Here is a 13,521-nt window from a genome sequence, read left to right on the forward strand (position 1 = left end):
GGAAGAGAAAGTACTTAAGCAGCTGGGATTTGAAACTTTATAAACAGCATTAAATAGAATAATGATCGTTGATAAAGTCTCTTTATGTTCTTAGTGTAGTCTACTTGTGTGCCAAGTTATACTGAAATCAGACCAAAACTGTAGGAGGAGTAGCATTTTGAAACAATTTTACAGACATTTCTATTTTTAGTAACCATGGCAACACCGTTCATCAAAATTAAAATTCAATATACAGAATTATGTATCTTAGAGTATTCTACTTGTGTGCCAAGTTATATTGAAATCAGACCAAAACTGTAGGAGGAGTAGCATTTTGAAACAATTTTACAGATATTTTTATTTTTAGTAACACAACACCATTCATTGAAATCAAAAACCGATACACAGAATTATGTATCTTAGTGTATTCTACTTGTTTGCTAAGTTATACTGAAATCAGACCAAAACTGAAGGAGGAGTAGCATTTTGAAAGAATTTCATAGAAATTTCTATTTTTAGTAACCACGGCAACACCCCTCATAGAAATCAAAAACCGATGCACAGAATTATGTATCTAAGTGTAGTCTACTTGTGTGCCAAGTTATACTGAAATCAGACCAAAACTGTAGGAGGAGTAGCATTTTGAAACAATTTTACAGACATTTCTATTTTTAGTAACCACGGCAACACCGTTCATCGAAATCAAAACCAATACACAGAATTATGTAACTTAGTGTATTCTACTTGGGTGCCAAGTAATACTGAAATCAGACCAAAACTGTAGGAGGAGTAGCATTTTGAAAGAATTTCACAGAAATTTCTATTTTTAGTAACCACGGCAACACCGTTCATCGAAATCAAAAACCGATACACAGAATCATGTATCTTAGTGTAGTCTACTTGTGTGCTAAGTTATACTGAAATCAGACCAAAACTGTAGGAGGAGTAGCATTTTGAAAGAATTTCACAGAAATTTCTATTTTTAGTAACCACGGCAACACCGTTCATCGAAATCAAAAACCGATACACAGAATCATGTATCTTAGTGTAGTCTACTTGTGTGCCAAGTTATACTGAAATCAGACCAAAACTGTAGGAGGAGTAGCATTTTGAAAGAATTTCACAGAAATTTCTATTTTTAGTAACCACGGCAACACCGTTCATCGAAATCAAAAACCGATACACAGAATTATGTATCATAGTGTAGTCTACTTGTGTGCCAAGTTATATTGAAATTAGACCAAAACTGTAGGAGGAGTAGCATTTTGAAAAATTGTTTACAGACAGACGGACAGCTGGACAGACAGACATACGGACAGACGGACGGACGCCGGACGCATTACTATCGCATAAGCTCTTCTGGTCTCTTACCAGTAGAGCTAAAAATTATATTTAGAATTTTCGGAATCTGTAGTCAGCCTGCTAGAGGTCCATCTGGCACCCAATAAACTACAGTACAAGGAGAGGAATACTGATCACTGTGTGGCCTCACTGCACACTGCTGTTACATAATAACAATCTGCTATAAAACGAAGAAAACCCTCATAATTGGACTCTCTGTCTGATATCTGATGAACTTAATTGTGTTCATGCATGCTTGTAAAATGCTATAAACATGCAGTGGTGTTTGTTAAGTTATAGAACTAAAGTCTTTGATTTTTCACTCTGGGTTTGATGTGATATATTCCTTCATATAAATGTTCCATCATTCAGGCAATGAGGGTGAAAATTAATTTAAAATGAAATATGAACACTTCAGTCAACAAAAGATCATTTTGACATGAATTGTATGTGCCTTCCACTTGAAATATTTACATGTAACAAAACATAAAGGGAAAGGGATAAAAGTGTTTGGGCATACTCTAAAACCTGGCCTGGCCCCTTTGGCCTGGCCTGGCCTCTAAGTTGGCCTGGCCTCTATTTTGGCCTCTAATTTGGCTTCAAATCAAATTTTGGCCTGGCCTCCAAAGTTGGCCTGGCCTCAAATTTGGCCTCTGTAAAAATTTTTGGCCTCAATTTTGGCCTCACTCAAAAATAATTTCTTTTTCAGAAATTGATTGATTTTATTGATTTTTTATTGATTTCATTTTTTTCACAGATTAAGCAGGTTATTAATATATTTCTGTTGATATGTAAATGTGAACATTAAAAATAATCATGTACTACCACCAATATGATTTATTTTATTGATTATCAATTGATCAGTGTACACTTATTTCACTTTATTATTTACAGGTATTTCATACAGACACGCTACCGATACTCTTGCTTATAATTATTAAGAAAAAAAAGTATCAGAGTTTATTTTGTGTTTTCCAAATTGTGAACACTGAAAAAAAATCTCTAGTAATAATTCATGTGAAATGTCATTAATAGCCTTGAAAAATTCCCACTTGTTAAGTAGATGAATCATCATCTTTCACACACTGTGGAGTGTTGTGTAACTGTTATGCCTGCATCATCTGTGTGATATATGAATACAGGCACCTAAGATTTTTTTTCAAATAAATATACCAAGACAGATACCAAAATATTTATATCATACTGATTTGATTACTTAAAAATTCATGTTCACTTTAATCTAAGAACAGTTGGTATTTAAAAAGAATTAAGATAAATAACTTTATCAGATAATTTATAACTTTCTGTTCCTGTGCCGTAACACTGTAATTGGATATCAAATGACAAAAAATTCTGCAGCACGGTTCTTGACAGGGAGTTTAAAGGTTGAAGTTAATCAGTAATGACATGTTTATGTGCATAGGCTGTTAAGCCACCCATGATTTATAAAGAATTTCCTGCTACAACTTTCACTACCTACAATTATCAAAACAAAAGTTGAGTTTGATGATAGTTTATTAACATTTGTGCTGTAAAACAATTGCATCCTATCAACCAGACCATTAGAACACTATCATATAAAATGTGGTGAATTACTTGCATATCATAGTATTGACTCTTTTTTCTATCAGTTTGTAAAAGTAGTCAACATCATCAAATAGATTTTTTTTAATTCTAAATTTATAAAGACAGTTTTAAAAAAACTTGTATTAAACAAGTAATACTTAAAATGACAAATTTAAAATTCTTTTTAGTTCTTAGTTAATTACTACTCATTTGCATCTCTTTGTTGTCTTGATAATTTAATTGTGATGTTTCTAAATGTTTTTCTCTGTAAAAATTATCATTCCTACCATGGAAATTACAAAAAAAATAATAAAGGCACATTTAATAAATCATTAAGAGAGTGTCTTATTGAAAGTAAAATTATATGTTCTGTGTTGTAGTCTTCAGAATTGCAACAGATCAATTGATAATCAATAAAAATCAATCAGATTGGTAGTTGTGTATAATTAATTTAATTTTCACATTTACATATCAACAGAAATATATTATTTACCTGCTTAATCTGTGAAAAAATTAAACCAATAAAAAAAAATCAATAAAATCAATCAAATTCTGAAAAAGAAATTATTTTTGAGTGAGGCCAAAATTGAGGCCAAAAATTTATACAGAGGCCAAATTTGAGGCCAGGCCAACTTTTGAGGCCAGGCCAAAATTTGGTTTGAAGCCAAATTAGAGGCCAAAATAGAGGCCAGGCCAACTTAGAGGCCAGGCCAGGCCAAAGGGGCCAGGCCAGGTTTTAGAGTATGCCAAGTGTTTGCCTGAATATTACTTTCAATTTGATGACAAATCACATGGAAAGACCCATATGCTAGCACTCAAGTTTCAAATATGATGGATATATAGTATTGATATTTAAAAAAATCAAATGCACAAGTAAATGTTGAGTCATGGATATTGTCATTTTCTTATCTCAATTTATAGTCTTCATACTCAAAATTAGTTTGTAAAGGACACTCCACAATACAGAAAAAAGCCAAGTAATAAAACAAATCGTTAATGGTCTAATATCATCGATAACACTTCATTTAGTATATTGATTATGGAAACGGACAACAAAAAGTTAATTCAACAATATTATAACTTCCACCTGTAAATTTCTCAGATTGTCAATTTCCAATCAAGTTTATTCGCGAGCTGTCTCGGCTCTTTCTATCTTTAACAAAGGTCCACCCTGCTAACAATCTCAAACTAAGGAGAAGCGATGAATCCGTATCAATATTACCCCCAACAAATCATTTCTTCCCAAAAATACAAGAAAAAGACAGCAACTGCTATCTGCATTGAAAATCACTAGACTCTGAAGATGGCACTCGTATAAATCAACTGGTTTTTTTTTCCAATTCAACTCTACATTTTTTATATATAAAATAGTTGTTGGCAGTGAAATGAAAAAGTTTCATAAATATGGGAAATGTTAATAGTAATATGGAATTACAAAAAGCTTCTCACAATACCAGGGTAAAACCACCTGCAGCCAAAGACTCAGCACCTGTTATTTCAGCTTGCCAAGACCGTTTGAAATTATATTAAATATTGTTTCAGAATATCAAAAAACTTTTTTGAGATGCTGGGAACTTTCAAAAAATTGTTCCCTAAATTTCCAACCAAGCATGCAATGGAAATAAAAAAAAAACTTACATCGAATTTCTCTTTTTTTAACAGTCTTAAAACATGCAGGTTCTTGAAAATTACACAAGAGAACAAGACAATAAAATCATGTCAATCTTAAAAGCCTCTAATTTGTAAATGATAAAATTCTTCCACTTTGCACACTTTCTATTTTGTTGGAGAAATAGAACTAAGGCAGAACCTGACACCATTCACAAAACACATAAGTCTCTCACAAAGAAAAGGAAAACTTGAGTTATTGCTTGTGATCCCTTTCTTCTGAGGATCTCTACCATACACTTGTTGTAACACGACCTTAACTATGTTGAATTGTATATACTACGGTCCCTGTTTCACCTGTGAAATCTTAAGATATATCTGTATATATATATATATATATATATACACACAACACTGCAAAGAGATAACAATTTATGTGCTTCCCTAAAAACTTAACCGAAAGAGGAATAAAAAGTCCATCAAAATCCCCTTTCTAATGTTAAGGAAGGGGTCAAACAGGTGATTGTAGTTAAGTCTTTGATGTGGAATCAGAATTCCTCAGAACAGACCTGTCAGTATGCTTATAGTTTACAACCTTGTAAACCTCTCCTTGTCAAACCAGCAGATTTACAATTTTCATTCAAAAAAAGTCTCAAAACTTCCAACTGCCTGATATTCTGGAGTGATATGCTATTTCTGATGAGCAGCAAGTGAAAGGGATGTGTATTATCACGGAGATCAAAAGCCAGTCGGTACACTGATGGCAGATAGGAATGACAGGGCCTTATTTACATATATTCACCTAAAAAATCAAATATTCTACACATCAGTGTCTTCTTCAGTAGTTTGTGTTGACAGTTGTATGGTAAAATTTTTATCTATCATTGAATGATAAGTTTTAACAATTATAATGGACCTTTTGATTCAATCACCTGATACATGAATTATATTTTATAGACTGTTCAGAGGTGAAGAATCTTTGTGTGGGAGATCTATATTTCATTAATTATTTACCCTCCTATTAACATAATTATCAATGATGATAAACAAATAATAAGCATATAGAAGGAAATGAAGGTGTTTTATTTCATTCACGCTCTCAACTCCATCTTAAATATATATATTGTACATGAGTAGTCTATTAGGTAAATTAAGGTCAGGTGTACAAATGCAAGAAATGAAATTTATGCACATGTAAACACCTTTGATTGAGCTAAACATGTTTTGCTAAATAACACTATCAACCTAATTTTTATTAAAATTAAGATTTAATAAAGAAACTGCTAGTTTCTAATATTAGACAATCAATATAAGTCAAAGGTGCTATGTATACAGTTGATCCATGGGTTCATTTAAGAAAGGAACATTTTTCAGTGAACAAGCAATATTATGAACAACATTAGCTCTTCGGACTTATTCCAAGATGCCTGATAAGGAATCAACAACAGTTACTGTACATTTATTTAGTTCAACCAAGATCCTTCAAATTCAATGTCTTAATACTATGCCAACAAATTCAACTGGCTACGTCATTAAATGCAGTAAATAATAAATTAACAGACAAGGGTTTGTTTGTTTTTCATTCTTACGATAATTTATCAAAACACCTCATTAAAGTCTTTCAATGCCAAAAAAGAAAAAAATGCCATTGCCTCATGCAGTGTTTCATGTAATAGATCTCTTCTGTAGTCACCACTGAACCCAAGTAAAGTATTAGAGATACATATATTTGTATGTTTATCTTGTCCCTTACACAATAATTACATCAGTAACTATTAAATTTGTTCACAAATATGAATTTATGTGGATAAAATTTATGCTGCAATTCTCTCCATTCATGATGATAAATATGTACACACCATGTTGGACTGACAATGTTGGTGTGGAATGCAGTCAGGTGTGTATAGAATCTAATGAGATGATGTTCTCATGATCAGCTGCTGCTGCTGTGATTGAGAGTTTTCTCCCCTATACCAGCTTAATCTGACTTGAGCTGAGCGCACCTTGGTAATGAAAGTTTTACCATTTCTTAATTTCTTGAGTAATTAAACTCATAAATAATGGCTTTTTAACCTGTGCCAAGTTTGTCAACACTGTTAAATTGTTTGAAAATGAATAGTTGCCATTTAACACATTTATATACATTTAAAAGCTCATTATACATAAGGATGGCAACTTGTATACCATACATTTCCTAATGCCCATAATTAAATGTCACTGACGCAAACAGGAAAATTTCTTCCAATCATAAATACTACTATTAATTTTGAAGAGGGTATATCTCTCAATATTAAGAACTCCAATACCCCTCGTTTGTTTGTCCTACAACAACTTGATAGCTATCTCCAATTTTTAAATTGACAACATAAAATATTCCTTTACATCAGAGAGGGGATGATACATATTCAAAGAGTGACGCTATCAAGAAAATAATTGATAGAAAGTCCTTCCTGTGTTAGAATCTGGAATTATGAAGTATTTACACTATGAATCATACAGCGGTATACCATTATACACTGACCCATTAAACAAGCCCCTTTTCCTACGATTCTTTTTCAATCAATCATTTTGATGAAAAATCCTGATCAGACATAAATCAGAAGGCTGAAGTTCTCTTTTGTAATGGCAATCAGTACAATTATTCTAAAACTGCAGGAAAAGAAAAGTACAGTCAATTTTAATACATGTACATGCTTCCTAATTCTCACCATGAAATCGTATATCTTGCTGACAATCAGTTGTGTCTACTCTGGTGACCCACGACTTCTGCAGACAGTAACGCAAGTGTCAGTCAATATACAAAACTACTCAGGTATAGACACATGCTTCAGATCAAAACTAAACTACAGACCACCAAAACAAGATACTTCTGGTGAAGAGCCTGTTTCTGCTGACTTCAGAATTTCACACCATTGAGGTAGGAAGTTGGAGGAGAGTCCTCCTTTGCTTCCCACCCTGTCTGGAGCAGGTCTGGGTAAACAGGGCCACCAATCTAAAACTTCACAAACCTCTCACAAGGTCATCCTCCAACAAAGGCCACAAGTTGTCAATATTAGACTGAAATGGTGTAGAATTGCAGACAATTGTCCCCAGTATACTTTGAAGTTATTTTATGGCTCTTTAACACCATTTGGTCTAAAATCTATAGAACAGAAATAATTGCACTTGTGGCATTCAATGCATGTATTTCAATTTCGAAATCTCAAACATCTAATTATTGCATATTAGTTTAAATTTCATTTTAACTACAGCTTTTTGATCTTTTTGATTCCAGGAGTGTAATTAAGTTGTCAGTTTGTGGGAGAAATACAGCTCTCTAACCGAGAAACATATCCTTGTTGTCAAAGTCTCACAAACCGGAATACCCTCCTGTCCTACATACTGGGTTCTAGCCTACCAAGTGCATATGTATAAAGTTGTCTAGAAGAAAACAAGGCAGCTGAATCCAGCCTTTGATTCCTTATAATTATTGGTTATACAGTAAAACTTGGTTATAGCGAAGTCCTGGGGACCTGTGAATTTAATTCGTTATATCTGTATAACGAATTCGTATAAACATTATAGCGAATTCCACTATGCATTTTTCCCTTCAAGTATTACTACTAACTATGTTAGTGAAGCAAATATTACAAAACATTCTTCAATAACTAAGGTTTTCTTATGAATTGGGTTTTATATACAAATGCTAAAAGGAAATAAAGTAAGTTCAAATTATCAATTTTTTTTCATAATCTTTGAAAGTTCGTTATAAACGATGTAAATTTCATTATATTTAACCTCAGTTCGATATATCCGTAAATTAGGTAAATCAGAGTGCGTTATAACCGTAAAATTTTACAAAGATTTGTTAAGAATTTTGCCGGGGACCCAGAAAAACGCCGCTATATCCGTGAATTCGCTATATCAGTGTTCATACTAAACAAGTTTTACTGTAGTGAAATTTTGTCTGAAAAGAATGTTATATCCACATAATATAAATAGCAAGTGTCTACAATTTCAAATGTTTGAAATTGCCAACACGTTTTTGGTATTTATGAAGTACATACCATCTTAAGGAATAAAGAGCTATAATGTAAAAGAATAAAATATTAATGTGTTCATACTTTCAGATACTGATCTGAAAGTATCTTATAACCAGAAGTCTCTGTCGATATTATGATAAATTATAAAACTATTTTTAAAAAGTATTTTATAACAAATGAAGACAAAATCAACTGTTACATGATAAATTATAAAACTATGCAAAAGAATTAGTAATTTATTTCATTCTTTTTTTTGGTCTTGACATTAAATCAACAAATTATTCTTAGACTATATAAAATCATGTGTGCTTTGAAATTAATACTTGAAGTTCATCAATTTCATTGACTAAAACGATACAAAAACAATAATACATGTACATATTATTGTTATAAATTTATATTAAAACAAGTTATTCACAAATAGTTGTGTAGTAGCATTTTGAAAGCATGACTAAAATTTCATATAAAAAACAGCACATTTACATATTAATCAATTGCTAAAAGTCTGTAGCCTAGTTGAGATTACTTGTGTACAATTAATAATATCAAATGTTCTGGAAAAACTGTGTATAGCACGTTTTACATAATGAACTTTTATTGTCCAAAATTTCTATTTTTTGTAACCGTGAAAACGTTTTACCCCTAATCAACGAATTATTAGTTCTACATTCTGTTTTCAATTTCATCATCGTCTCTTCGCTTTGTACAAGCCGCCATTTTCCAAGGACAGGTACTTTCATTTTCAATTTTTGGATAGGTCGTTCGTGTATCGTTTCGTACCGATATTTGCATGCTCGTATCTTAAACCGTATCTTAGAGGAAAATATCGATATATATCGGTGTATCGGTATATCGTCCCACCCCTACTATAATGTAAAAGAATAAAATATTAATGTGTTCATACTTTCAGATCTTATTTTTCATTAATAATAGATTTCTACATGGTTATTACATACTGATCTGAAAGTATCTTATAAAAATCGGTAAACAGCCCCATGCAGTGAAGTAGCTATCCATGTCAAAATAATGTTGTATTCAAGATTACAAGTTTTGAAAATGAAAGAAGTGACAGTTATTAGATTTGTACATAGCCTCTCAATCTTGCAATTTATCTCGTTTGTTTAAATTTTAGATTTAATCTCCCTTTTTGTATCTTGTGTCAACATTTGCTCTAAAAATGAAATCAATCGATCTTTATATTTGTCTCTAAATCATTTCTTTAAATAGTTGCCATATAGAAAATCTTGTATGCATCTCCTTTGCAGTCCAAATGTGTGTTTTAGCACCATTCTGTCAAGAAAGTCTTAACCCCTAGAAGCAGGAATTCCACATATATATAGAAATACCAGGACAATATTAGCTCAGGACTTTGTTGAGATTTTCCTAATTTACAATACACTGACCCCCCTTCTGGCATTCCAAATCCTGGCCACTCCAAATCACATGTATGCAGTGTCAACAAGGATTGCATAAAAACTCCTCAAAAACTTAATGCCTTTCAAAACAGACCTGCATGGAAAGTCCTTTATAATTCAATGAAACTAAACTTTAAAATTATAATGAGGTTTGAAAGTCAGATGAACCATCTCCGATCAAATACACAGAAATCTTAGCAGGACTTACCACTGGCCGATTATAGCTATCCCAGAAAGCACTGACCACTTCTGTGTATCACCTCCTCATTAAATGTATAAACATCTCATCCATTGATCTCTTAAAGATTGGAAGGCCATGGGAAAGATGTATTTTCTTAATGATGGGTCAAATGAAAAATTTATCATAAAAATACTTCTGGCAGAACTCTACGTTTCTCAGCATCAAAGTCTAAAGAGTGTAGTCTACAAGTTAATCCTCTTTGATATTTTAAATCACAGTTGCATTAATCAACTTCAAAAAGATCAAGAAAAAAAATAACATCCATGATTATGGGATTATTTTCTTTCAGGTTAAGTAGCAGGCATCTTTAAATTCTCACTGGAACACTCTTATGTATATACAGGGCTATCAGAGGACCCAATTACTGTCCTTCTCAACAGAAGTTCAAATAAACATCTGATTCACCTGTTAGACCAACATCCAATGTTTCTGATAGATACTGAAATTCATTAAAATCATAGTTAGGGGTAAAAAGCTAAAGACTTGATTCTTCCGAGATACTGATGTTATCTGTAAAGTTCTTTTTCCCTATCACAAAATCTCAATACAGTCATTTCGTGCTTCCATGCAAATTATGTATCTTCATCCTCCAAGAAAAACTAACTTCATTAATTCCGACATTTAAGTTTTAGTCAGTGGTATAAATTTTCCAAACAGGGACAATTAGGCCACAATCACTGTAATAATCTGTAGGCCTGTAGCCTACCTCATTCCAATACTATGAAAATGTCAGTCTTATCACTGAACAGAACATGAAGAAACTCTATAACTCATTTAAAAAAGAATCTCATTATTTCACAAATCTTTTATTTTTACCATACTTTTCCTTCATCATTGTTAGGTAGATTTCTTCTTCGTTTTTTTTTTCTTTGAAACTGATAAACTTTATAAAGGTATGCTAGCTGTCAGGATTTTTGAAGAGAAATAGTTAATATATAAACTTCCTAAAATATATTTTATCTATAATTTATCCGTGGAATTAAACGAATTCGCCTCTTCCTACATCTCAATGAATAATAAATATCTAGCTAATAAAGTTAAAGTTCATGTCTAGATGAAATATTCAGTTTCTGTACACATCTATCAAGAATCTTTCAGACAGTATACTGCAGAAATCTACCACCAAGGGAAATCATCAATTCCAAAAACATTAGCAAAAATATCATCCACTGAATTCCCTAGCCCTAGACACAACATTTTCTGTTTTTAGTTATCAGTTTCCCTTGCTGCTTGGGTGAATCCCAATTGTCTTCAGCCATGAATATTCTCCATAAAAGAAAATAGCAGAAGCAATATGTCTACTGATGACATATTGGCCGCCTTGCAGGGAGGTGATGGATGCAGTGATCTATGGGAATTTCTACCCCTGTGGAAGCTTCTCCTGCACGTGGTATCATAGAGGGCAGCGTTGATATCTATCACCATTAGAATCTGACGATCAGTGATCCTGTCATCAACCTGTCTGTAGCGTAGACAGTTGGCACGCTCCTCCTTAACTACAACCATGTCTTTCTACAATTTTTTGGTTGTTACTATGACCTTTACTTTCACAAAGTGTACAAAATATATTCAAAGTAACTGATTTATCCAACATCACTGTCACTATTTGGATTAGGGCATCAGAAAACTGCATATGCCTTCCTGTGATTATTTCAAAGTCATACTTCTGAAAGCTGTGGCTGTATATATGCTGTTTTCTTCATTATAAAAATTCAATATTAACCTCAGTGGTGTCAAAGTTAACGTAAACCACAGTTTCCTATAGAAAATGTAAATATGTCTACTTGGTTGACCTCATTTTTACCCTACAAAATTTCAAGAACCCAGGAGCTTCCGGGGGCCTCAACACTGGGGGCCTCGACGTGGCCCCCAGACCCCTTGCCTACTTTTGGCGCCCCCTCTAACTTCAATTCCTGGATGCGCAACTGAACCTGCACTCAACAGTTAATCTTCACTTATTTATTATTAATGAAAAATTTTAAGCTGATGTTGAAAAGGCATAATTATGTAATAATGATGGATTTGACCTTGCAAAGGCCTTGACCTAAAGGATCACTCAAGGCAAGAATGATGTGACTGCAGTATGTATGATCTGAATGGCAAAAACGGCTGATTTATTAAAAAAAAAAAACTTTAGCAAATACACAATTCAGGAATGGAACAGAATAACTAATAGCTCAATGAAAAAGCTATCTGTTTTGTCTGTCGGATGCAAAGGGTGATTTTTCAAGACTCATGCAAGCAAATACTCATCATCATGATATCCATATCTAATGGAGCTTGTCTTTTGGTGCCTGATCTCCTGGCAATTCCTATCATTTCTGAGCAGAATACTGGTCTTTTTGACACCAATTTCAATGAAATGATTTTCAGCTTCACCATGTTTGTAAAATCAACTGGAGGCAAACAAGACATGCAATTTGCGTTTTTAAGCATCAAATCTTGAGTAGGAATTCTGAGTGATTAAGTGTACTTTATCCGATAATTATTATTTAAATTAGAAAGCTGACAATTTAAAGTCATAACTCAAGACTCAGTAGCTCAAATGATGACCAAGATGTTTTAAAATATCTCAGTAACAATACCTCCAGAACATGTCCCTTTGAATTAGATGTGAACATGCATGAGGATGCAATGTGTATATTTATCATGTTTATTATGTTTTCGTGCATGCTTCCATTCTTTCTACTTTAGAGTTTTACAAGTCAAATTGATAAAATATTTATTATTTTTCTTTATTCACATCAGGACTTGATTCCTACCTGTTGCTGGCCTGCTGGCGTAGGACCTGACTAGGGTGTATCGGTGACTCGGTCTGTGCGGACTGTGCCTGATGGATACTCTGGACCATGGCCACCACCTCTCGCTTCAACTGGACAGTAGATGTGTCACACACACTACACAGGCCCTGCTGAAATTGTTTGCAGTTGTCTGGAATCTGTAACTGTTCTCCTATCCTCTCCACATGAAAATTCTGAAAAATATTTTAAATTTTTCTCTACTAGTTGCAATTTTGATCTAATATAATCGACATTATATTAAACAAACAAAACAAATAGTACACTTTCAATCCTTTTATGACCCTGACCTAGCTTTACAAAATGACCTTGGTTCAGGGTTGTTACATACCTTCAGGCAATAATCAAGCAAACCCTTTTGCCAAGTAATTTACCTTTTGATAGAGAGAGCAAGAAGATGGATTGACAGTCATGTTATTCCCATGCTTTATCCTCCCTAATGGGTGGATCACACATACACATTTATGTACTATATTGTCATGCTTCATAAAGGATTTATTACATTAATTTTTTTTTTTAAATATTTACATGTACTATATTTTTATCTGTGC

General features: G+C 33.0%; 1 protein-coding gene across 2 annotated transcripts in view; it reads right to left on the reverse strand.

Annotated features, from left to right (window-relative positions):
* Positions 1-13,148, reverse strand: part of LOC134250549 (kinesin-like protein KIF26B) — a 59,442-nt gene extending 46,294 nt beyond the window's left edge. For both annotated transcript variants that reach the window (XM_062732915.1, XM_062732914.1), the window contains exon 1: positions 12,935-13,148. In XM_062732915.1, coding sequence (XP_062588899.1) covers positions 12,935-13,023 — 89 coding nt within the window. In that variant the 5' untranslated portion in view covers positions 13,024-13,148. The remainder of the gene's footprint in view (positions 1-12,934) is intronic.
* Between the last annotated feature and the right edge of the window lie 373 nt (positions 13,149-13,521).

Source organism: Saccostrea cucullata, unplaced genomic scaffold (genome assembly GCF_032062105.1).
Source record: "Saccostrea cucullata isolate Sc308-1 unplaced genomic scaffold, CSIRO_AGI_Scuc_v1 ctg5854, whole genome shotgun sequence".
Taxonomy (NCBI): Eukaryota; Metazoa; Mollusca; class Bivalvia; order Ostreida; family Ostreidae; genus Saccostrea; species Saccostrea cuccullata.